The sequence below is a fragment of the Stigmatopora argus genome, chromosome 4 (genome assembly GCF_051989625.1).
Source record: "Stigmatopora argus isolate UIUO_Sarg chromosome 4, RoL_Sarg_1.0, whole genome shotgun sequence".
Classification (NCBI taxonomy): Eukaryota; Metazoa; Chordata; class Actinopteri; order Syngnathiformes; family Syngnathidae; genus Stigmatopora; species Stigmatopora argus.
The window spans coordinates 3366399-3392627 of NC_135390.1; the positions used below are offsets into that span (position 1 = coordinate 3366399).

Below are 26229 nucleotides of genomic sequence, written 5' to 3' on the forward strand. Positions count from 1 at the left end.
GTTCCCATATTTTACCACACAGGTTAGCGGAGAGCCATATACACCCATCAAAAGAGCCACATATGGCTCCCGAGCCATAGGTTCCCTACCCCTGCTGTATATTATTTTAGTGTGACGAACTCCATTAACGCTGTGTTCAAACCATTTTTTTACCCTCGTTGCGTGATACAAAGTCAATGTAACAGGTGTTGTATCAGACTGGCATATCCATCATGAGCATCTCATCTCATCTCATTTTCTGAACTGCTTTACCCTCACTAGGGTGGCGGGGGGTGCTGGAGCCTATCCCAGCTGACTCTGGGCCATAGGCGCGGGACACCCTGAATTGGTGGCCAGCCGATCGCAGGGGATGAGGAGACGGACAACCATTCACTCTCAAACTCACCAAAAGAAGCAATTTGGAGTGTCCAATCAGCCTACCATGCATGTTTTTGGAATGTGGGAGGAAACCGGAGTGTCCAGAGTAAACCCACGGAGGCCTGGAATGCAAACTCCACACAGGTGGACGAGACCTGGATTTGAACCCAGGACCCCAGAGCTGTGAGGCTGACACACTGACCACTCGTTCCACTGGGCCACCCACCCAACTTACTTAACAGCCAAATCTTATAACGGTATAGAGAATCACTCCTGGGAAAAAGATGAACTGGATGGATGGATGATGGCTAGACTGGTCATTGGAATCAAAATGAAGTGTGGCCCCGTTCAGTGAAAACACCCCGTGTGACGCCACACACTAGTCAGAAAGTGTCTGTAGTGTACTGAGGGAGGAACACTTTTGATGGCAAATTCATACCTGTCAACCTCAGCCGATAACTGCCCTTATAAATGATTATTGATTCCCCTTACAAGCCCCCAAAAAACCTTACAAACACCGTACGACTCGTACGGTGTTTGTAAGGTTTTTGGGGGGTTTGTAAGGGGAATCAATAATCATTTATAAGGGCAGTTATCGGCAGAGGTTGACAGGTATGCAAATTGTGTCAAAATTACTTGACAGATTGAAACTAAAGCTTGCTATGATTTTTCAGGTGATTAGAGAGAGTACAATTTTTATTGAAAAATGGAAGGTGCTATTTTGGTCAGAATAGGCGTATAAATCTAAAAACACTTTATTTTAGTGCAGTATACATCTAACAAAATTATCTGCTGTACATCGACAGAATTACTTTTTAAAATACACAATCTAGGACTTTTAATCATTTTTTTTCCTATGTTAATTGACTGGTTTTATTTGTTTTTTTCTGGCGGCTCAGTGGGCGAGTGCTTTGCGCACCATCCTCACAGGTTCTCGAGGCACTCATTTGCATATAGAAAGCTTTCATAACCTGAAAATTCGTACCTAGAGACATTCATAAGTACAGGTATGACAGTATAGTAATGTTGGTTCCCTACCACGTGAAAAACATGCGCTGGATGATGCATTCACCTGTCTGACTTTTTGTTTTAACCAGATAAAATTATAACTCGCTATTTTTTTTAATGCTATACACGGATGTTAACATCTACCTTTTGGAAAAAAGTTTGATACATTCAAACCAAAGCATTAAAAAAATCACATTTAATTTATTGATTAATAATAATAATTTGGCCGCTTGGTGAAGTAGTGGTTCACTCGTCTGACTCGCTGGCAGGCGTAGGCTCGATTCCCGCTGGTGGCAGTATGATTGTGAGTACGATTGGTCGGTTATCTCTCTGTGTGCCTACGGCTGACTGGTGACTAGTCTAGGGTGTGTTCTGCCTTTTGCCCGAAGTCAGCTGGGACATGCGCCAGCAACTCCCGCAACCCTCACGAGGATTGTCGGTATGGTAGATGAATGAATGAATAATAGTAAGTAGAGTGTCACCTTAATAACCTTCAATTGAGGAACTCTCAGTTTCAAGACTTTTTAACATCAGTCTTGGATATTGCTGAATGGCTGTTAATATAGTTTGGTTTAATATTTAATAAACAATTACCACCAAATCTTTGGTATATACTTGGTAATCTAATTATTCAATTTAAAAAAACTGTAAATTTGAAGTAAAAATGAATAAATTGTTGATTTGCACAAAAGAAAAGACTGTTCTTTCCATTAATTCATTCATTTTCCATTCTGTTCATTCTCTCAAGGGTCTGATCCAATTAAGAGCAGTTGGCGGGGGTCACCTTGAATTGTTGTCAGCCAATCGCAGGACACAAGACAGACAACAATCCATGCTCAGACTTACACAATTTAGAGTGTTTAACCACTCTACCAAGCATTGTTATGAAACAGCAAGGCATTGAGAATGGATCCAACACAAAAACTCAGAAGCAGGGATATAATAAATGAACAATCACTTTTATTTAATACAGGGTGCACGGCAAAAACGAAAAGTAGGATGACGAGTAAACTGAGAAGGCACAAATGGCCAGAAAAAGACAAAACTTGGGTATCGCGAGATCTATAGGTAATAAGGTACAACCAAAAACAGCATGACCGAGTCTGGGCAGTAAACGTACCAAAATAATCACAACAAGAAATACAAAAGAACTCTGAAGGAGGCACACAGCAGTAACCAAGGCACAAGTCTGACAGCCATTGCTTGTGACAGGGGCCTTAAAATATTGAGTACTCCTAATACACAACAGGCAACTCGGGTACTGGAAAACTGGAAAAAAACTGAGATCAAGACACAGCCATGACCAGCATGTTTATGGGATACGTGAGAAAACTGGACTACTCGGAGAAAACCCTCAATGGCACGGAGAAAATACGCAAACAGGAACAGGAAGGTGGGAATCCACAAAGTATTGAACCCTCAATCTCAGAACCCATGAGGCAAATATACTAACAACCCATTAAAGTTTGGTAGGTCTCTTTAAACAAAGTGTTATTATGCAGATAAGTGTAGTAAAGTGTGTTAAGAAAGAGATTATTGTTCACAGGGGAAAGATTTGGTTGACTCTCCTTTATTGTCCAACACAATAAAATAACGATGTAGAGAGATTGTTCTGATTGTGAAACTTCCAAAAAGTATCAATGAAGAATGCATTAGAAACGTGCTCATCATAGATCATAGGAACACGCAAGATTTTGGTAAGAAAGACAACCCTGATTTCAATGGATATCAGCAACAAAACAAGTTAGCTTGGGTCAGAGGTCAAATTTGCTCATATTCTAGTACTTGTTAAATGATAACCAACTCTAGATACAGCAATGGTGGAAAGGTCACGCCAGTGGAATTTTTTGGTGCTCTACTTGTCGTAACATACAACCTATTTTGAAACGGGTAGTACATGCTAGAAAACCCTCTATGATTGCAGAATTGAAACAATTCTGTACAGAAGAGTGGGCCAAAATTCCTTCAAAGCGTTGTGAAAGACTCATCCCAAATTATCCTAAATGCTTGATTTCAGTTATTGCTGCCAAAGGTGGCACAACCCGTTATTAGGTTCAGGGGGCAATTACAGGGGGCCAGACAAGTTTGTATTTTTTTCTGCCTTGCTAAACAAAATCATCATTTAGAAACTGCCTTTTCTATTTCCTTGGATTGTCTATTTGTCATACTAAAATTGGTTTGTTGATCTGAAACCTTTGTGTGCGATAAATATGCACAGAAATCAGGAAGGGGGCAAATACTTTTTCACAGCACTGTAGTTGTTGAAGCTATCATCATGCTTCAGCCTGAAACCACAAGCTAACATTCTCCTTCAGGATCTTCTGGAAAACAGCAGAATTTATGGTTCCATCCTGTCATCCAGGCTCTGAAGTTGCAAAACATCTGTAGATCATGCTACTACCACCACAGTCTTTGCCTGGTAGCATGATGCTGTTTTTTGAGAACACTAACAATTTCACCCGACATACCACACCTTTCACAATATGTATATGAAACACTACTGTTACTATGCTACTTTGGGCTACTGTAGAGTCGTTACATTTTTCCTCCTTTCTACATCATATGACTTTAAAAAAAAATTACTAGGTGCCCACATTGGCTCTATCAGTTTCACCAATGAAACATTCCATCAATAATCACATGACTCCATTATACCAATCAGATGCAAAAATACAGAGAGAGAGAGAGAGAGAGAGAGAGAGAGAGAGAGAGAGAGAGAGAGAGAGAGAGAGAGAGAGAGAGAGAAAGAGAGAGAGAGAGAGAGAGAGAGAGAGAGAGAGAGAGGGAGAGGGAGAGGGAGAGAGAGAGAGAGACACAGAGAGAGAGAGAGAGAGAGAGAGAGAGAGAGCGAGAGAGACAGAGAGAGAGAGAGAGAGAGAGAGAGAGAGAGAGAGAGAGAGAGAGAGAGGCGTTGTCCAAAATCCTGGGTTTGAATCCAGGTCGGTCCGCCTGTGTGGAGTTTGCATGTTCTCCCCGGGCCCAGATGGGTTTTCTCCTGGTACTTCGGTTTCCTCCCACATTCCCCCCAAAATCGTGCATGGTAGGTTGATTGGACACTCTGAATTGCCCCGAGGTATGAGTGTGAGTCTGAATTGTTGTCTGTCTCCTCGTGCCCTGCGATCGGCTGGCCACCGATTCAGGGTTACCACTGCCTCTGGCCCGAAGTCAGCTGGGATGGGCTCCAGCACCCCCCGCGACCGTAGTGAGGATAAAACGGTTCAGAAAATAAATGAATGAATGTTTTCTCTACAAAAGACACTCATACTATTTGGACGGGTGATATTTAATTTCTGTATTAAATCTGTATAGTCCGATCATTGTGTATTTTTTGGCCTAATATGGCCATGTAATAGGTTTTAGTACCATAAAATAATAACAGTCCAAAAATTCTGAGTTGATCAAGGGGATTTGCACCTCTTCACTGTTGGAGGTCTTGTGTTGACTGTGGGATTCTGAGCCGCAGCTGCATTTTGAATAGTTTTTCTGTTGCCAGGAGAGATCTTTGCCCTAGAACATGCGCAGCTGTCTCACATGGCAAATATATGAAATTTTGTCACAACTCTGCTGGTGTGTACAAGATGAGAACTGCAAAACAAAATCAGTGGGGAGTACATTTTGTAAGTGGAACACTCACACTGATACGTGGGGGCAATTTAGAGTGTTCAACCAACCTAGCATACATGCTTTTGGAATGGGGGAGGAAATCGGAAGCTTGGGGAGAACATGCAAACTCCCCACAGGAGGATCTGGACCTGGGATCGAACCCTCGACCTAAGAACTGTGGGGCTGGCATGCTAACCACATACACACACACCGGACCACCATATTATAATAATTTTACATTATTGTGAGCTAAAAAAAAAGAGAAGAATATCAAATTATATTCCAAAATACTACTATTCCTACCAATAACTTGATGCTACTTGAAAATACTGGTCTCTAATTGGTCTCTTTTGGTCTATATACTTCAAAATATTCCCTTCTCTGATGGGTCTTTTTTGTGCACAATAAATTCAGACAATCTGAGTTTATAGTCAGAAAACACTCTTTTTCACAAACGCAAACCGTTGAACGGATTCTGAGGCTAAAAAGCAACAAAAACAAACAACAAATTTATTAAAAAGGACTTTTGGAAGAAGAGATTTAGTTGCTGATGGTTTTAATCAGCAATCTGTAGGCAATTTGGATGGTCCAAAAACTCCATGGCAGTGGACTGACCTGTTGTTCCTGTATATCATATATTTGCAGCAAATTTGATGTTTGTCTGGTCTCACTAATATGCTGCCATGGGCCAGTAAATGGTTCTGGTAAAATTATAAGTCGGTTTTCTCCTCATTTTAAGCTTCAGATGCAATTCATCAGAAATGAAACATCACAACAAAGTGGTTGACATGTTATTGTAAAGATAGGAATATACAATTATGGATATTTTTGCAGTGGCTGGATTGTCAGGCCTAAAAGGAGATAAAGTCTTTGGATTTCTGCTTTTCTGGTTCACTCCAGGTCCACTCCAGCCATCAGAGGTAGTGGACCATCCTAATTGCTGGTTTCAATAGATTTGAGCTTCTCCTGGTAGTACTTTGGCAGTCTGTTTTGCTCTGCTCCCATCACAATAACCTTGAATAGGAATTAGCAAATTAGAATGTCAGTAAAATTAGCCGATATTTTGATAGCAACAGTTTTGTCCTGATTTGAAACCACCAGTTTACGTTATGTCTGTACATCTGAACACTTCTAGTAAAGGATGGGTTTGATGTTTGTGTTAAGTAATCCATTAAAAAAAAAAAATGCATTATGAACAATAGACAAAAACTCATTTTTGTTGCAACAACAGTTGACATGCCCAAATATTCCCATGAAATATGAAATAGTTTAATGTGCAAAAAAACATGCTAATTTGTAGGCTTATATATACAAAAACTGAATCTGGATTTCTAAATTGATTTCAAAAGGGTGAAGTTAAATTTTAAAAAGTTATTGAATAGTTACAATATTTATTCATTGATCTTCCATACCGTGCATTCTTGTAAGGGTTGAGAGAGTGTTGCGAGAGCCTTTCCCAGCTGACTTTGGGGCAAAGGCAGGCCACACCCTTGACTGGTGGCCAGCCAGGTGTAGGGCACACAGAGAAACAGACAACCATTCGCGCTCACAATCACATCGCCACCAAGTGGGAATTGATTCCAAGCTTGCCCGCACTGAAGTCAGGCAAGTGAACCACTAGTACTACTCTAGTAGTACTTAGTTAGGCTTAGTTAAAATATAAAGCGTAAATATTTCCCCTCGATGAGTCGTCCTCTTATCGTGGTGGTGGGGTTTGTGTGCCCCAGTGATCCTTGGAGCTATGTTGTCTGGGGCCTTGTGCCCCTGGTAGAGCCACCCATGACAAACTGGTCTGAGGTGAGGGACCAAACAAGAATTGCTCAGAAGACCTCTTATGATGAGAAAAACCATTGAACTGCATTTTCCCTTGCCCGGATGCGGGTCACCGGGACCCCACTCTGGAGCCAGGTCTGGAGGAGGGTGCGATAGCGAGCGCCCGGTGGCCAGGCCTACACCCATGGGGCCTGGCCGGGCAGAGCCTGAAGAGACGACGTGGGTTCCCCTTCACCACCTGTGAGAGGGGCCAAAGAGGTTGGGTGCATCGACAGTTGGGCGACAGCCAAAGGAGGAATCCCTGGCGTTCCGATCCCCAGCTGCAGAAACTGTCTCTATGGACGTGGAATGTCACCTCTCTGGTTGGGAAAGAGCCTGAGCTAGTGCGTGAGGTTGAGAAATTCTGGCTCCACGTAGTCGGGCTCACCTCTACGCACAGCTTGGGTTCCGTTACCACTCCTCTCGAGGGGCCTTGGACACTCTTCCACTCTGGAGTTGCTCACGGTGAGAGGCGCTGAGCAGGTGTGTGCATACTTGTTCACAAAGTAACGATTGTGACAGGCCTATTGCCCTTTATTATGCAAAAGATTTGGGCATAACCACGGGCCAATAATAACGTGATGATTTTGCAATTCTCCTACTTTTTTGTTTACAACTAAACTGGATTTTATGAGAAACCTTTATAGAAATCTTGATATGAACCATCTGGTTGTGACACAGCTCTGCCCGCAGTTAATTCCTTTGTTGTTCTGCATTATGTAACCATGTTAGTAATTATACAGTGCAAAGATCACCTCTTATAAATCCAGGAATCCAACATTAAAACAGTAAAAAAACAAAGCAATGGCAACAAAGCTGCCTTGTTTCCTTCTGTATTCATTCAGTCAAGCATACAGTAGATTATTGAAGGTATCAATGTGCAAAAGAACAATCTGGCGTCCTTCAAAATACATTAAATTTGAACAAAAAAAACAGGGAACTCATAATAAATGCCTTTTTTGATTACTTGATTTTGAGGTCATTTCAAGTTGTCACTAACTTTATTTGCTATTTGTGTTAATAGTTGTGAATGGCTGATAAATTGATTTAAAAAATGTGTAATACTGCAAAAAATGAAAGATCAAATTTTAATCTAAATGGGAAATTGAAATCATTTCTACAACATTTTCCACAAAACCTCACGGATATTTTTGACAGAGCCTTTTTTATGAAGCCATGTGTGCGTGGGGTAATTTGGACTAGTGATGTCCCATATGACTATTTTTGGAGTAATAATAATTACAATATTATAAATAAGACATGTTATAATGAGCATGAATGAATAATGAAATGCAACAGAACAAATTGGGAGAAAAAATAAAAATAAAATTTAAATGTGAAAAATCTATTTTAATATGACAAATAAGGATGAGAGAAGATTACTGCGGTGTTAGGATTGGCTTGTTATTGTTACTCCATTGCTTTCTCCGTGTGTTATTATATTCGTTTCCCTAGTCTTGTTTGTCCCTCCTGTCTTGCCGTTGCTCTCGCGCAGCTGCGCGTCATTTAGAATTAGTTCCTGTCTTGTCTATTTAAACCCCACTGATAGTTATGTCATTCGTCGGATCGTCTGCTTTTATTTGCCATGCCATGTTTCTACGTTTGGCTCCATGTTTCAAGTTGCCTCGTTCCTCGGTTCACCGTGTTTTCCCTAGTCGGGTTTGATTTTCGTTATTTCTCGCCAAGTACCTTGTTAGTTTCCTTGCCTCCTGCCTAAGTTATTAAAGTTTTCGTTTGAGCACCACTTCCCTCGTCCTCGCCTGTTTCCCTGCGATTGGGTCCTATTCCTCGTGCCCTCGCCTCGACGTCTTTCCCAGATGTAACGTGCGGTTATATTGGCATCACGTTACGTCTGGGAAAGACGTCACGTGCGGTTATATTGGCATCACAAAAGGAGAGTGGAGGTCAAGGGACGAGGTGTGGGGTAAGAGAAGGTCTGTGATGTAAGGAAGGGCCAAGTTATTCAACGCTTCGTGGGTGAGTAAGATGATTTTAAACTGTATCCTGTGGGCAAACAGTGCAGGTCGCAAAGTACAGTGGTTATGTGATTCCCTAGAACAGGTTTGGGTGAAAAGACATGCAGCACAGTCCTGGATCTGTTGTTGTTTATTGAGGAGTTTGGATGAAGAACCAAGGGTATGCTATGACAGTCTGTCAAGTCTGGATGTGATGAAGCTATGGACAAGGGTTTCTGCAGCAGTGATGGTGAGGGAGGGGCAAAGACGGGCTATGTTCTTAAGATGGAAGAAGGTGTAAGATAAGATGACAAAGGATTAATCAGACTTTGCCCAAAGTTTGGTCGTTGTCATAGAGACTTGACACTGATTAATCAGACTTTGCCCAAAGTTTGGTCGTTGTCATAGAAACTTTACCCTGTTTTCCTATGTAAAGACTCACCCACTGTTCATTCGGAGAGAGTTGCAAGGACAACAAACTGTGCATTCGCAGCTGTTGGAGCTCTCTCTCCATCCTGCAGTCTGGTAATAAACTTATTTCCTTTAAGTTGGTCTCACTCTTTCTGTGCCTGTTCCTGAAGCTGTTTTTACAGACCCAACAGAAGGCAGTCCTGGTCATATAGTTTATGCAGTGGTTAGTTTATTGTCAAAAATGATTTCTTGATTGTGTGAGACTACTAAAATAATGCCTTACATTTTTCAATCTTCATACCTGTCAACCTCTGCCGATAACTGCCCTTATAAATGATTATGATTCCCCTTACAAACCCCCAAAAAACCTTACAAACACCGTACGACTCGTACGGTGTTTTTAAGGTTTTTGGGGGGTTTGTAAGGGGAATCATAATCATTTATAAGGGCAGTTATCGGCAGAGGTTGACAGGTATGAATCTTTAACAGCCCTATGGCTATTGTTCAAGGGTTACCCCCGTTACTGCCTTACTAATGTGATCCAAATTCAACGTCTTTCTCTGTACTTATGAATTGACGTGAGACAGTGAGCAAACATGGTTGACTTTTATTCAACAGAACATTGTCCCCAAACTTCATTGGTCCCAATCCCTCAGAACTGCAGGCAAAGTTCAAGAGCACATCTGCACTGGCATGTGAGTCTGTCATTTACAGATGTCCCTGCTGCTCTCTCTCTCTACATGGTGTTTCAGTTGGGAGCGTTGGGTTCTTCAACAACCCTCTAGAGACCACATGGCTCTTCTCACTCTAACGCTAAAAAAAGCACGTCACAAAAGAGGTCAGAAATATTTTGACAGATTAGGGTGGGTCTTACTAGTATGACTTACTACATAAACACACACAAACCCAGTTTACACGCACACACACACGCACACGCGCACACGCACACACACTCATAAAACTGTTTAAACATAAGAACACTGCAATGGCAAGTGAGGATTACATTGAGAGTGGGGGCTTTTCAGAGTGGAAATACAAATATTATTGGGGATGGTGGAGCCTATCAGAGCCAACTATAGGCACAAGAAGGGGACACCCTGAATTGGTGGCCAGACAAATAATATTTTTGTTTCATTCATTCATTTACCGCGTAAGGGTAAGGGTTGCTGGAGCCCATCCAAGTGGACTTTGGGCGAAAAACTTAGTGCACTTTAGACTGGTCGCCAGTCAGCCGTAGGGCACACAGAGAGATAATCATTCGCATGCCCAATCATACCACCACCAAGCGGGAATCGATCCCACACTTGCTTGCACCGAAGTCAGGCGAGTGAACCCCTACACCATCAGGTGGCAAATATTTTAGACTATTTTTTTAAGTAAAGTAAGGTATTTATTTTCATAATTGAGTGACTAGTACTGTAATTTGATTACTTTTTCAGTGAAGTAACATTAACTAGAGGTCTACTTTTCAAAAGTAACTTCAACAACACTCAACATAACGTGAATTTTTATATTTTATATTACTTATTTATGTTTTTACTGGTAAAATGCACTTTGTGGTGTAGCACCACCAATTTCGTTATACGCAGCTGTGTATGCTGACAATAAAGGCTTTTGATTTGATTTGGATAAGTAAAGCGGGTAAATGCTTGTACAATAATGATAGGGCCATTATAGATTGAGAAAATGTAAGACAACACGTTAGAAGTTACAACAAGAAACTTTCATTATTTTAATGCAATAATAATAATAATAATAATCGGACATAGGCTCTGTCGTCATCATCAACAACAAAAGCCTGCTTGTCATCACACCCAGAAACTGCGTATGACGAAATTGGTAGTGCTTCTCCATAAGGTGCGTTCACTCGGCAAAAGACCTAAATAAGTGATAGTTACGGACTTGTAATTTGGCATTCTGCTGTTATGGATACAGGTCACTTACCTCTCAGTCTTTCACTTACCTTCAGTCAGCTAGTAGGAGGCAGATCACCACCCAAACATCTTTTCATATTACCTCAGAAGGGAATGTGTGTTGTGTTACCGCAAATTTAGAGTTCTGATGGATGTGGGGAAAAACTGTCCTTAAGCCTATTTGTCCGTACTTTGTGGGACCTATAGCGTCTGCCAGAGGGCAGCAGCTGGAACAGATTGTTACCAGGGTGGTATGGGTCCCCTATGATGTTCCTGGCTCTGCTGAGGTAACGAGGGCTGGCAATGTCTTCCAGTGAGGGCAGAGAGCAGCCGACAATCCTCTGGGCAGTGTTAATCACTTTCTACATGGCCTTCTTGTCTGCCGCCGTGCTTCCAGCGTACCACACTGTGATGCAGTACGCCAGGATGCTCTCTACAGTGGTTCTATAGAAGGTTAAATGAGTGTAACAATGAGTGTAACAGCGTTAGTTCTAACACTGACGGAGCAGTAATTGCTCGGGATATCGGGGGTCAAGACAAGTTTTCTTTATATTTGTGTGATGACAGCCAGTTTGAGAATTTGGGAGACAGAGCCAGAGTGGAGGGAGGGTTTGATGAAATTGGCGATAAGTGGAGAGCTGACGGGGAGAGTCTTGCACCTGAAGCACATTTTGACCAGCCCTTTTCATTTTGGAATAAAATACAGTGAACCGATGAAACTAGATTGAGTGTATTTTGACATAAGGGCATGGAGGATGACAAACACAGCATTTGAATGCAAACGTGCTACTCAGAAGAAATTTGGTGAAGTTCCATCATCCTGTGGAGCTGTGAGCGCTCAGCTCACCCAGCATCTACCTTCCTCTGCCCAGTTCGTTGCAATGCGGAAGTGCGTGAACGTATCTCCAGTGCGCAAAGAACCTTTTTCATTTGTATCATTAAATATCTCATGCATCCATTATTGAATATTGTTGGTGAAAAGCGAAAGGCTTCTATTGAGGGAGGTGCAAGGAAGTGGCAAGCCATTTCATTTGAAATGAGTGGCAATAATAACGAAGCTTGATGCGCGTCAGAAAGTGGTGAGCGTTGCACGTGAATACAACTTGAATCGTTCGACCGTCAGTACCATTTATAAACATAAAGATCGAGCAGCAGGACCCAAATATTGAACGTTGCACAAAGTTTGCAAATCAATAGAGTGCTACCGCATCATTTATGATGAAAAAAAGAAAACTGCAATCGTCATTAGATAGCTTCTTTCGGCCAGTTTCTAATCTCTCTCTCTCTCTCTCTCTCTCTCACTCTCTCTCTCTCTCTCTCTCTCTCACTCTCTCTCTCTCTCTCTCTCTCTCACTCTCTCTCTCTCTCTCTCTCTCTCACTCTCTCTCTCTCTCTCTCTCTCTCTCTCTCTAATGTATGTATACAATACTGTATGTATTCTCTCCATGTTATTAAATGTTTTTTTCAGTACAAACCAATGCGTGTTACTTATACAAGCCTTAAACATACAAATGCACTTGTATAAACCTTCAATATACTTATATAGGCCTTAAACATAAATTATAATACAAAATATAGCACTGAGCAACTTACGAACAAATTCAACTTATGAACAATCGCTCGGAACCTAACTCGTTCGTAAGTAGGGGAGCGTCTGTAATTTTAAGGTTAAAGCTGCATGGATTCCCATCAGGATCAGCATATCGTCGAGATCACAATTAGAGAATAACTGACAAAGTTGGCCACTTCAACGACACAATGACACTAAACACATTCTGGAATCTCAGTTCCAAGACATTGTAATTATTGAAAACCTATGTTGCGTTTTAAGAATCCACCTCAGGTGATTTAGGTGGAGATGTTTTAAAATGAATTGTCCAAAATACCGCCCAGACCCACATGGCGCACTATAGAAAGTGTGTATTTTTGTACAAGCAGGATCTGTTAAATATTGATGCAGTTTCTCTGTTGGGGTGCCCTATTTTATGCACCTAGCTTCTTTTGTTTGATGATTAATTTGAAACTTTCAACACTCAAATGTTAGTGTTTATCTGCTATTTTGTATATGTAACAGAAATTGCTGGCCCACATACCAATTATTTAGAAAGGAAAATCTTGAAAATTATGTGGGAAATTGTACGCTTAACCACTTACTTCCAGATAAAGGACCTTTGACATTTTTTGTATTACTTTATAATTTTATTTCTACCAAAACTTCATAAAATAAATTTATTTAAATCCATGACAGAACAAGTAGAGGAGCGTCCAAAAGCTAAATCTTAATTTAACATATAATCTTCTAATCAAGCGATCTCTAATTAAACATGAGCCTAGAAAAATAAATATATCTTCACATATAGAGTTCTATAATTCAGCATAATGATGCAACTGTAGCACTAAAAAAAGTAAAGGATCATGCATCTGATTTCACTAATAATCTGTAAGATTATAGTAATTCTTTTCTGCAAGTCTTTGGTGTCCAATTCAGTCTGCCATTGTTGTCAGACCTCCTGCTATGAGTTTCATTGGTTTCTTGAGATGAAGAACTGCTTCCTTGGATTCTGGTCAATGGACATTCCACAGTGGCTTCTGGTACACCCAACCTTCACCCTGTATAACCACCCCCAACAATAAATGTTTTAGTTTTCATCAATGGAAGTGTGTCTAGCTAGATTGATATATTCAGGGTGAATATACTCTTTCTCACCTCTTTGATAAAAAATGTGGGTGCCCAAGGAGCTCTGGTGGCAGCTCTCTGTTTGCAGTCGCTGCGTTGCTTCTCTTCAAGGATGTGTTTGTGTTCTGCAGCCTCATCAATTTTTCCTGCCCTCAGAGATGCTGTTACATGTTGCCAAAGATGCCTAAGCACATAAAAAAAACAGGTGCCTCAGAACATTTTATAGGGCCTTACTTATACTAGACTTACAATACTTATTAAATAATTCCAAATTGGCTGTTAGCTTCCTTTCATTGCTTTCCCCCTGGTTGCACTACTTCCAGATGTGTGTTTTCATATTGAAGCATTTAACCAATCACATTTCAGCCATTATTTGTTGCCAGGGTCAGAAATCTGCCTCAAGGCCTTCACAATCAGTTCTGCAGGCTCTGCTGCATTAAACAAGCGTCGATAAGACTGTTGCTTTAACCAATCCGATTTCGAGTTGGCAACACCACAATGCCTTGTCGCAGGCGTAGGGATACGTGATTGCCCTGTCGCAGGCGTAGGGATACGTCATCGCTTTCACCAACTATGATTGGCTAGTGAGAGTAGGCGGGCCAAAAGCCAGAGTGAGCAAACTCAACCCACAATGGCCGACGGAGGAAAACAAATGGATTTGGTTGCAGATTTGCTGGCAAAGCCATTTTCCAGACTGACTTTTCCAGAAAAAAATGGACATCATTAAGAAAGGGCGGTCAACTCCGAAGCTAGCAAGCCTGTTACAACCGGGAAAAGGGTTTGTCCGCCACTTTCACTTCGCTAACTACGAGCGCTACCCTTGGCTCACGGGCTCCGAGGAACACTGCAAATTGTATTGCTGGGAGTGCTTGTTATTTGCCATCGTGTTTGGAGCAACACTGGATTTGCAAATTTGACTTGTTTAACTAAAGCAGCAACGAGACACCAAAGCTCTGCCGGACACTTACAAGGAACGGTGCGCTCCAAAACTTTTGGAGAAACCTGAGTGGAGTTACAATTCAACGAGCAAGTGCGCAGGGAAACTGAGTGCCACAACGAAATGGTAAAGAAAAATAGGGAAATCTTAAAAAGTTTGATAGACTGCGTCATTTTTTTGGGCAAGCAGGAACTTTCATTTCGGGACACGATGAAAGCGCTGCCTCCCCAAACAAAGGGAATTATGTGGAACTTCTTTCTCTCATTGCTGAGAAAAACACGGATTTACATTACCACCTGTCCACTAATAAAGTGTTTAGTGACACGTCGGGCAAAATACAAAACAACCTGATCACTGTTATTGCTGAAGTGATGGAGGAAGAGATCAGAAGCAAATTTAAAAAAGTACTGTTTGTCTCTGTAATGGTGGACGAGACGACAGACGCGAGTAATGCAGCACAGCTCGCACTGGTTCTGCGTTACGTCACGAGCAAAGGTGTCAAGGAGCGGTTCATCAGATTTGAAAATGTTACCAGTGGGAAGCGAGCCGATGACATTCATCATTCAATTTTTGGTGGAAAATGAATGTCTGGGTAAAGTTGTGGCACAGTGTTATGACGGTGCAGCAGTCATGTCTTCTGGATTAAATGGGTAATAACAGCTATGGGGCCCTAATGCTTGTAACTGAAATTTTCCTTTCTCATCTAACCCATTTTTCAAAAGAGAATTTTTTTAGTAGCGCAATAATTGTCTTTTGGTTCTAAACAAGCAGGTGGGACCGGCGGTGACCCCTGCTTGTTAAAATATAAATAATAGACTAAAAGTCATACTGTTTTCCATTGTTAGGGTAGGCCTGTGACTAATATTCAAGTATGACAAGTTTTTTTCTTCCTCTGACCACCGACATGCTGATATCTTGTTCTCTTATGCTAGAGTTATCTGAAAAGTGTTATGCTAACAGATGCACATTTAGCCTGATGTTCTCATTTTACAGTTGTTACTTTAACGTATGTTTATTCTTGGTTTCTGATAAAAACAAAATTGCCCTCCCTAAAATGCGACTTATACTTCAGTGTGACTTACTGTATATTCACACCTATAGGGCGCACTCAAAGGTTAAAAAAAAAATCTAAAATGGACGTTGCGCCCAATCAGTTGGTGACCGTTGTGTGTTTGCACTAAATTCAAAATTTTGTGTGACCCTGACCGCTTGACAGACTGGTTTATTTTTTTGCCGACACACAGAAGTTCATATAATCTGTGATGCAATGGGTCAAACTGTCAATGTATTTCCCATGTGAATTGCACAGCACCTCCCAGTCAGTGGTCTCAAAACAGTCCCTCAGTACCATGCTGGTCTCCTCAGTCCATCTTTGTATGATCCTCGTGGTAGGTTTTATTTTCCTCACCATAGGGATGTAGGTGGGGATCAGATGGACCAGGTCGTGGTCTGAGCGGCCCAGTGGAGGCAGGTGGACTGAGCTGTATGCCTCTTTTGTGTTGGCATACAGCAGGTCCAGAGTTTTTTGTTCCCTGGTGTGGCACTTCACATACTGAGTGAAGGTGGGGAGAGTAGAAGCCAAGGGAGCATGGTTAAAATCACCAGAGATAAGAAGGAGAGACTGGGGGTGTGACATCTGCAGCCGGGACACAGTACCGTGAAGCAGCTCGCGAGCGACTGCCGCATCGGTGGAAGGAGGTATGTACGCAGTTATTACGATAACGTGCGAGAACTCCCCGGGGATGTAAAACGGCCTGATGCTAACAGCTACTAGCTCGATATCTCGAGTGCAAAGTTGCTCCTTCACAGTAATATGCCCGGGGCTGCACCATCTACTATTAATAAAAACAGCTCGTCCCCCACCTTTCTTCCTACCGCTCTCCTCAGCATTTCTGTCCGCCCTCACCAGCTGAAAGCCATCCAAGGAGATGAGAGAGTCTGGTGTTAGTTCATTCAGCCAGGTCTCCGTGAAGCACATAATGCAGATTTTCCGATATTGTCATAGTTTGGTAAGCGCCGTTACCTCTTCCATCTTTTGGGGGAGAGATCTTACGTTCCCCATAATAATAGATGGAATGCTGGGTCTGAAGCGTCGCTTTCTCTCCTGACATTTTTGTCCAGCTCTGCATCCTCTTCTCTTCCTCTTTAACTCCACGGGGAGGTCCAGGTCCAGGGGTATCCAGGTGTTGCGTAGCGCTAACAGCTGATCCTTTGTGTAAAACAGCGGAGGCATGGCTGAGTGGGTCAAAAATGTAATGTCCAGAATTTGCAAAGATAAACTTAACTAATACATGAAAGACTGCCTCTCGCACAACTTGAGTCTTGGAGTAGAGTCTTGAAAGTAAAGTTTTAAAACATTAAAGTATGGAATATAAATTATAAAGTAAAGTAACAAGTAAAATCTTAAGAGACAATAAAACGTAAAATTAAAGGATAAAAAAGCTGTCAAAAAAGCTGTAAAAACACAGAAGACGGGTGAGGGTTTAGGGAGCTTCTGCAAATGGCAGCCGCTTTGAACAGCGCCTATGATGATGCTTTGACTTATATTACCGCAAATAAACATTTCCTCAATAAAACATAATCAAACTCAGTTTTGCTCCTGTTTCTTTTTTTAAAACATATGCTAGCATGCATGCTAGCGTATCTGTCATGCTAGCACGATTTCATGCCAGCATTTCAGTGCGTCCATTGAGCCGAAGCGCCTTTTCTTCATTCATTCATCTTCCATACCGTCCATCCTCGAAAGGGTTGCGGGGGTTGCTGGAGCCTAGCCCAGCTGTCTTCAGGCGAAAGGCAGACTACACCCTAAACTGGTCGCCAGTCACTCATGATACTCGGCCGTTTGGTCGCCGGACTTTTGGTCGCCGGACGTTTGGTCGCCCGGAAGGTATTGATAATTACCATTTAAAATTGTTGCTAAAATTCCCTAAATACAAACTGTAAATTATTATTTAGTCATACTTAATGCCCTATTAATTATTAGGCTAAAGAAAAGCTCAAAATTTCCCGTACTTTTATTGTGTTTGGTTGGAGAACTTGTTAAGACCCTGACTGACGTCCCTTCCTAAGGGGACAACTCATGTACATACAAACTCTTATACACTCATACGTCCGCTCAGTGAAACTGCTCAGGGCCATTGTTGGCTTTTATTGATGCGTAGACCGTGTTGTTTTACCTTGTTTTGTCGCCGGACTTTCGGTCGCGGTCGTTTGGTCGTCCGTTGTTTGGGTCCGGGTGACCAAACGTCCGCGACCAAACGTCCGGCGACCAAACGGCCGGTCACGGTCACTCATAGAGCACACAGAGAGACAAACGATCATCCGCACTCCCAATCATTCCGCCACTAGCGGGAATTGAGCCCGGGCCTGCCCGCACCGAAGTCGAAAGAGTAAACCTCTACACCACAAGGCAGCTCTTTCTATGGGTAAAAATATGAGTGAAAAACTGAAATTTCACAGCCCCCTTTCAGTCGGTGCGCCCGATAGGCCTGAAAATACGGTATGTTTAGTTTCTGTTCATTCTGTATTTTTGCCTCTCCTGTCCAAACTGGTCTTCATGTTTGAAATATTTGCTCTTATATATTTAATTTTATTTTGCCTTTGACAATTCTGACCTTTCTCCAGTCAAGTTGGAATTATAAATGAAAAACAGTTCTTCCCTTGCCTAGTAAATAGTGTTAAAGGAACAGGCAACACCTGGTTTAAGTTCTTAAGTATGTAGATCACTATTTTTTAGACCAATGATAAGAAAATAATGTTTGAACCCAAATACTGCACAGTTTACGGGCGCAGACATTTTGCGACATCAGTTATATACACACACAAACACATAAATACCGATGGACTCAAACACAGGTGCACGGAACCATGAAAGTGACTGACATCACGAGAGACGGTGGACAATCTGCGATACTTACAATGGATTGGCAAAAATCCTACCAGCATTAATCCCGTGTCGGGTGGCCACTTCCTGGAAAAACTGTCTAAGGCTCATATTTTTCTTCAGTATTACACAAATTGTATTTTTAATTTTATTAAACAATATTCTTTCAGATGGGATGGTGTTGTTTGTCCCCTTAAGCCAACTAAAGTCATATAAAAATAAAATATTACAATATACTTCTGGTTCTCTACCGATTTGTGTTTTTATTTATGCATGCATTTGCAAGACTCACCGTGATTCATTCGGTTTTTGTTTTTCTATTGGTCTGATTTTCTTTTTGAAGACAGGCAGCTTAGATGTATCAATCACTTTGCTTTCTCCATTACTGTAGGTAAATTCCAGCACCCCGTTCCACTCGCCTTGGACTTTGCACACGATGCTTCCTGTCTGGTTTTGCTTCACTTCAGCTGTTACTCTGTGAAAAGGCACATTTATTCAAGCAAAGACAACATTCAGAGTGGGGTGTTCTAGCAGAAAAAAACTCTACATTTCCTTTTCATATCCCCCTATTTTCACTACTATTAAGGGCAAACCCCTTATACAATATTTTCAACCATCACATCAAGTGCATTTGCATGACCCCCCCCAAAAAAATGTTTAATACTACACAAACCCTCAGCATTTTTGCACCTTGGTATTCTTCATATATTTAGTTATTATATAATTTTTATCGAGGGAACTTATGCCAGATTGACAGTTCCGTATGTCCGTTATTAATATGTCCGTTATGAATATAATACATAGCTCAGTCTGGGCAAGATCCAATTGAGAAAATAGCTGCTGATTGGACGATGGATCTTCTCGTTACATTGGCAGAAAAGCGTTTGATGAAATTATACGCTCCTCTTTTAATAAGGAAATTAAAAGTTTTTTGGATAAAACATGGGAAACCGCAAGATAACTGGCTGTTTTATAGGCGTCAGTATAGTATTCAAATGCGTAGTCACTTCCTGGTCACGTCTGCAGCGCCAATTTCTTTCTCCTGATTGGCTCGGTCATTTGGTGGCCATGAAGTGTTTTCACCAGAGGTGGGCAATTCCACAAAAAAACGCAGTAGGGTCTGGTCCAGTGTTCCCTCTAAGCTGCGCGCGTGCGCAATTGCGCACTACTCTCGTCCTCGCTGCGCAGCAGCAATCATATGGCGCGCAGTAAAAAAAAAAAAAAAAAAAATCGGATTTTTTTTTTTTTTTTTTTTTTTTTTTTAATATATTTTTTTTACCCCTTTCCCCATGATGGCGCCGTTTAAGCGGCAGCAAGTGGCAGTAGCTCAGTCCACTTATGTTTTTCGTGTTTTACAGCATGTTTTACATGAAAAATGGACAGGTCGCCGAATGGACGTTCCGCCGAACGTTCATTCGGCGACCTGCCCGTCTGTCAAACGTCCGTCGGCGAAACGTCTTTAGGCGAATCATCCGAGTACCGATGATGTCGCTCACACTGGTACTCAGTGCGCTCAGGGAGGTTGACTTTCTGCTCAGACCAACGAAAAATTAGAGGGAACATTGGTCTGGTCTATGCTCCAACTGATGCAGGACAGACAGTGTAACCCAAGTGTAGAGAACCTATGGCTCGCGAGCCATATAAGACTCATTTGCTGGGTGCACATGGCTAATCTGTAAACGAAAATGTGGAAGCTGTAAACGAAAATGTGGAAGCTGCTAGTGACAGACCTGAGTCTAATTGGAACGTTGCGTTGCCACAACAACGTGGCGCCACCAATGGGAGCCTCCCGTTAGAACACTACTGTGTTCGTGACACTGCCTCGGGCGCCGCTACGTCGACCAATGGGAGCCTCGCGTTGGCACATCACCGTTTTGGTGACACTGTATCTCAAGCGGCGCTACATCGACCAATAGGATCCTCGCGGTGGCGCATCACAGTGCCGCTACATCAACCAATGGGAGACTCGCATTGGCACACCACAGTGCCGCTACATCGACCAATGGGAGCCTCGCGTTGGCACACCACAGTGCCTTTAACATAGACCAATGAGAACCTTGGATTGGCACATCACTGTGGCACCGACACTAACGCAAGTGCTGCTTTCGTCATATTTTTTGTTTTCTTTAGACTCCCTTGCGGATGTAGCCTCATTGAAACTCATTAACAACAGCGTAAAAGTGTTATTAAAAGAATTTAAATACTTATTGTACTTTAAAAGTGTTTAAATGATAAAAATGAATGCATTTATTGCTACATTTAAATTCTCAGTATGGCTCTGAAGGAATTATTACATTTAAAAATATCAACTGTTTATAGCTGTCTCAATCAAAAAAGTGCTTGCTCCTTGATTTCAATAATTAGGTTTCTGCTAAAACACTCAGCACCTGACTGGAATCATCTGATTATAGTTGTAAGACACAGGACAGGTCAAGAGGGGTCGTATTGTTTGGTTGGACAAAAAGCCTGCCCCCACTATCCCCCTTTGTGGACCAATTGACGAATCTTAGGTTAGATACTGAGTTTGGCAATATGATACTGTAAAATTAATTATTGAAATAGGCAGGACTGTTTTGCTTGCAATGCTAATGTCCTTTGTTATTTAACCAAAACCTCACACTACAGGCTTACTTACTACAAAAGGAATACTAGTGAGAGAACACTCTAATCTAGCAGAACGTACCCGTGCACCACCTACCTGTGCACTTTTCCTCCGTAGAAAGGTTTGGTGTGGAACGTTACAGTAGCCGAGTACCCAGTTTTGGCACAACTAATGGTGACCTTTCCCCCCAGCTCCACCCAAGGGACAGCCAGAATGGAGCGGGCATAGGCGCAAGGCAGGGTGAACACATAGTCTTCATCATGTTCTGACAAATGCAAGACACCTTAGAAAGACAGGGAAGATATAAGTGTACATAGACTGAAGTGCGTTTGTTTAAAAGGAGCAACATGTAAGATTTGCACTTCAATTATCCATTAAATGGCCCCAATAGTATTTCAATTGAGATGGTTATTTTTGGAAATACTATGAACACAGTTCTAAATGGTGAAGCAGGGATTTTCCCATTTTAAAAGTTGCCACTTAGCCCGTTTTACTTGTTATTGTTTTGATTCCATAAGTGCTTGTTCTATACGTGACCGGACATTTCGTCGACGGACACTTCGTCGCCGGACGCTTCGTCCCCGGACGGTTCGTCGAACGGCCGCTTCGTTGCCGGACAGTTCGTCGAACAGACATTTTGTCGACGGACAATTCGTCGCCGGACTCGCAAACGATTGTTTTTAAAATAAAAGACAATAAATAAAATTATTTAATTAAACATTTTATTAAAAAGAAGACAAAGGAAATTCACATATTCTTTATTAGAAAGAAAATAAAACAGCAAAAACTCGCTCGACAACACAAAGACATTAACATTTGGGCGTGTGCAAGTCCTAAATGTGCTCGTCTCTAAACACACTACGCACGAAATGGTTCCTACGTTGAGCGCTCCACGTTTGGAAAGACCCCAAAAATAATCAACGCGAAATTCACAGATGGGAGTTTTTCTTTTTCTTTATTAAAGAAAATAAAACAGCAAAAACTCGCTCGACAACACAGACACATTAACATTTGGGCATGTGCAAGTACTAAATGTGCTCGTCTCTAAACACACTACGCACGAAACGGTTCCTACGTTGAGCGCTCCACGTTTGGAAAGACCCCAAAAAGAATCAACGTGAGATAACAACTCAGATGTCAAACTTTTCTTTACTTTATTTATAGACTCTCTTTTTCTTTAAATCGTCGCGGGCTAGGGGATAGTGGTTAAGGTTAGTGGTTAGAATTAGGGTTAGGGGATAGTGGTTAAGGTTAGTGGTTAGGATTAGGGTTAGGGGATAGTGGTTAAGGTTAGGCGAACTGTCTGGCGACGAAGTGTCCGGCAACGAATTGTCCGGCAACGAATTGTCCGTCGACGAAGTGTCTGGTCGACGAACTGTCCGGCGACGAAGCGTCCGTTCGACGAACCGTTCGACGAACCGTCCAGGGACGAAGCGTCCGGCGACGAAGTGTCCGTCGACGATATGTCCGAGTACCGTACTATAAGTGTGTGTACTTGTGTGTACCTGTACGCCAAGTAGATGCACTTGTACCACAAAGAAAATGTACTATGGGTATTGTTGAAGGAAGAGAGCTCTTTCTTCGCGGGTTCGTTTTATTTTTTGGCTAGTGAAGGTGTTGTTTATTCAAATGCAGGCTGGAGACGATGAATAGTCACTTTGAAGCTTTTATTACAGAATATCCCAGACACAGGTGAACTATAGGCAATGGCTGTCATTCACAAATGTGCGCAGATAAATAATTTACAATTACCTTTATACTGTCAGAAGGGTGGTACAGAAACCAAACAACGATGGGATTTTACACTTCATAAAGTAAGCTTTTGTTATGAACCGGCAAAAACATGATCACGACAATATTATAATTTCGTCAAGGACACAGGACAGAGCTCAAAGGAAGAAATGAGGAGAAACATGCTGATATGACTAAATATTATAAGACACACTTCAGTATGTGTACTTGCATGTACTTGTACTTCAAGTCCCGGTACTTGCACTACAAGTACATATACCTGTGTGTACTAAATCTGACAGCTCAAACGGTAAGTAAGAAAAGTGATAATGTAATACCCTTGAATATTTTGAAACTGTTGGCGGGATAATATTTGATAACATTATGCTACTCTAAATTTTCACTGGTCAGCCCGGTAGGCGAGTGGTTAGTGTTTTGCCCTCACAGTTCTGTGGTCGAGGGTTCAATCCCATCTGTGTTCTAACTGTGTGGAGTTTGCATGTTCTTCCTCGCCTCGGGTGGATTTTCTCCAGGTACTTTAGTTTCCTCGCCCATCCCAAAAACATGCTTGTTAGTCTGGTTGAACACTCTAACTTGCCCCTATGTATGAGTGTGAGCGTGAATGGTTGTCCGTCTTGGTACCATGACTGTATAGAATTGTGAAGTGGGCCATGTAATGTGGGTGTTGCTGAAATGAGGGTAATTAGTGAGTATTCATTTTCGTGCTAGCTTGCAGATATTGATGTTTATCGCAAGAATTGCAGCATTTCCTTGATTTATTTATATGCAATGCGTCTTTTGATGTTTTGTAACTTGGCCAGATTTTCGTATCTTGCAACACAAATTTACGCGTTAAAGCTTTTTGTAACCTGAAAAATTCAGATGTTCAAGCATTCGTAAGTAGGGGTTCAACTGTACATAAGCTTGACATAAGCAATAGTAACGTGAATATACAGCGTGTTTAGTCTACAACCTATTTCTATCACATAACAAAAATTTAATGGACACTTGGTGCTACAGTAATTAAATGTAAGGATTTCAAAACGAGCTCGATGGAACTTGTTTTTTGTCACCATTTTAGCGAAAAACCATTTGATTAAAAGCTGTGGTATGACCTTCAAAGGAAGTTCGTACATGATAACCATGTAGTATTGCTGAACTAAAGCAATTTTGCAAGGAAGTATAAAATATCTCCACAGAGATGGGGCAGATTCATTACCAGTTAGAGAAAATGTTTGATTTCAGTATTTGCTGCTGAGTATGACTGAACTGTTATTAGATTGAGGGGGAAAATATACTGTTATTCTGTTCATTTAAATGGCACAAGAGGAAAAATCTGGTTTACGGTACACTGTAGCATCTAACGAAAGAAAATAAAAGTTCAATCTACTTGTATACTGTACTTCACTGACACAAACAGATGAACAAAGATACAATATATAAGAATTAAACAAGAATTGCTCATTTCTCGCCACACAGTGAGGTGCCAGAGCACTCAATCCTTAATAAGCAACAAACGCCCCTCACATACGGCTCTTGGTAGAACCATTTCTGCAGTATTAAGATATTATTTTATTTGTTGGACGAAAGGGCATGTATGTTAGTTAAGCTTGACCTCAATGATAGTAATTGTGAGCTGAGTTTTCTAACTGTTATATCTGCCTCAAGTCCCTGCTAGGTTCCCAGCATGCTTTTCTCCCCTCTTCCTCCCTGACGCTTATATAACAGCCAGCTGTCTTTCATCCAGGTCGAAGTTATCCACATCTGTTTCCCTGAAAAAACACACTATTTCACACTCATACTTAGTAAGTGAAGCAGTCCTCTACGTATGTATTGTTCAACACCTTCAGCTCTTCAATTAGCTCGCCAATCTGTTCTTATTATTTCAAACGAGTGCATTCTCTTGATGGCACACATTCATGCACGCCTGGTTGTGCAACTCTGAGATCTTCTATAGGAGAACTGACAAACACAATTTAAATGTTCCACGACTTTTCGTCTCTTGATTTTTCATTCATTCATACATTGTCTGTATCGCTTATCCTCACAAAGGTCGTGGGGTGCTGGTGCCTACTATCCCAGCCAACTAGGCAGTAGGCGGGGTACACCCTGATTTGATTGCCAGCCAATCACAGCGTACAACAAGATAAACAATCAATCATGCTCACATTCTTACCTAAGAACAATTTAGAGTGCACAACCAGGCTACCGCGCAAGTTTGTGGGATGTGGGAGGAACCCCGAGTACCGGGAGTAAACCCACGCAGCATGGGGAAAACATGCAAACTCCAAACAGAAAAGTTGGAACCTATCGGGGATATCACCCTCGAGCTCAGAACTGTGAAGCGGATGTGCTAACCACTCTATCATCGTGCCCCTTTGCTTTTTCAATCTACAGTAATTCCATACGAGATATTACATTGTATTAACTTTTTGCATTGCTTGAAAAAGGCTTCTTCGTTTAAAATAATGTATTCACAACATACCTTCTCCAACCATTGAAACGCCAACCGACATGCCCATGAATTTGCTCTTGGTCCAGACATGAGTATTAACACACATCCTTTTCTCCTTGCATTCGTAGTAGAAGCCAGATACAGGCGGGTGGTGAGACACTTGTTCTGCCACAAATCGAACTTGGTAACAGTCCGATTTTAACCCACTTAAACCATCTACTTCCCTCTGGGAAGAGTTTGACTTTGCAGATGGGAACCTGGCCGCTGATTTGGGACTTGTGCAGCTCGTGGATCTGAGGGCTCGGACACGGTCCCGGGGCACACACCAAGAACAGTGGAAGGTCTCCCCCAGAATGGGGTTATAGGGCTTTTTGGCCACTGTGCCCTTTCGCCCCTCATGGAAGGCAGTAAGATAGTACTCAACAAAGCGGACGATACGCTCTTCTGATGTAGATCCGGTGGCAATAGAGAGGAAGATGTCAGGGTGAGCCATGAAGTTGGCATACATCTCTAGTAGAGAGCGCTTCTCTAGGAGGAATGTTGGGAGGACAACCTGTGAGGAGAAAGAAAAAAATGATTTTTCTCATTGGAGTAATAAAGCTACTATTAAACTAAATTTCTTACCAACAAAAAACACTAGGCATACAGAGCCATACGACACTCACACTTGGGACAGTCAGATCACGTCTCTTTGTTCTTGGCCCCAGCTTACACTACCTTTAGCCGACAATCATGGCCTGATGACACCCTGCTCCATCTCCAAGACTGCTTTGTACAGACACAGTGGGAAACTTTCCACAATGAGGACCTGGGAACCTTCACAGACACAGTAGTCTTATATCAAGTACTGTATAGTGCCATCACTGTGGGAAGACCATCCAGGTG

The 26229-nt window shown here is 41.9% G+C and overlaps 1 protein-coding gene across 5 annotated transcripts in view; it reads right to left on the reverse strand.

The window, feature by feature from the left end:
• Positions 1-13245: 13245 nt before the first annotated feature.
• LOC144072940 (oxysterol-binding protein-related protein 10-like) overlaps positions 13246-26229 on the reverse strand; it is a 36967-nt gene continuing 23983 nt past the window's right edge. For 3 of the 5 annotated variants that reach the window (XM_077598370.1, XM_077598368.1, XM_077598369.1), the window contains 5 exons: positions 25375-25897; positions 21255-21441; positions 18849-19031; positions 13767-13920; positions 13246-13669 (listed from right to left, as the gene is read on the reverse strand). In XM_077598370.1, the coding sequence (XP_077454496.1) occupies positions 13625-13669; positions 13767-13920; positions 18849-19031; positions 21255-21441; positions 25375-25897 (1092 nt within the window). In that variant the 3' untranslated portion in view covers positions 13246-13624. Of the gene's footprint in view, positions 13670-13766; positions 13921-16696; positions 16883-18848; positions 19032-21254; positions 21442-25374; positions 25898-26229 lie in introns of those variants that run through there. The other 2 variants (XM_077598367.1, XR_013299970.1) reach the window with 2 other exon arrangements.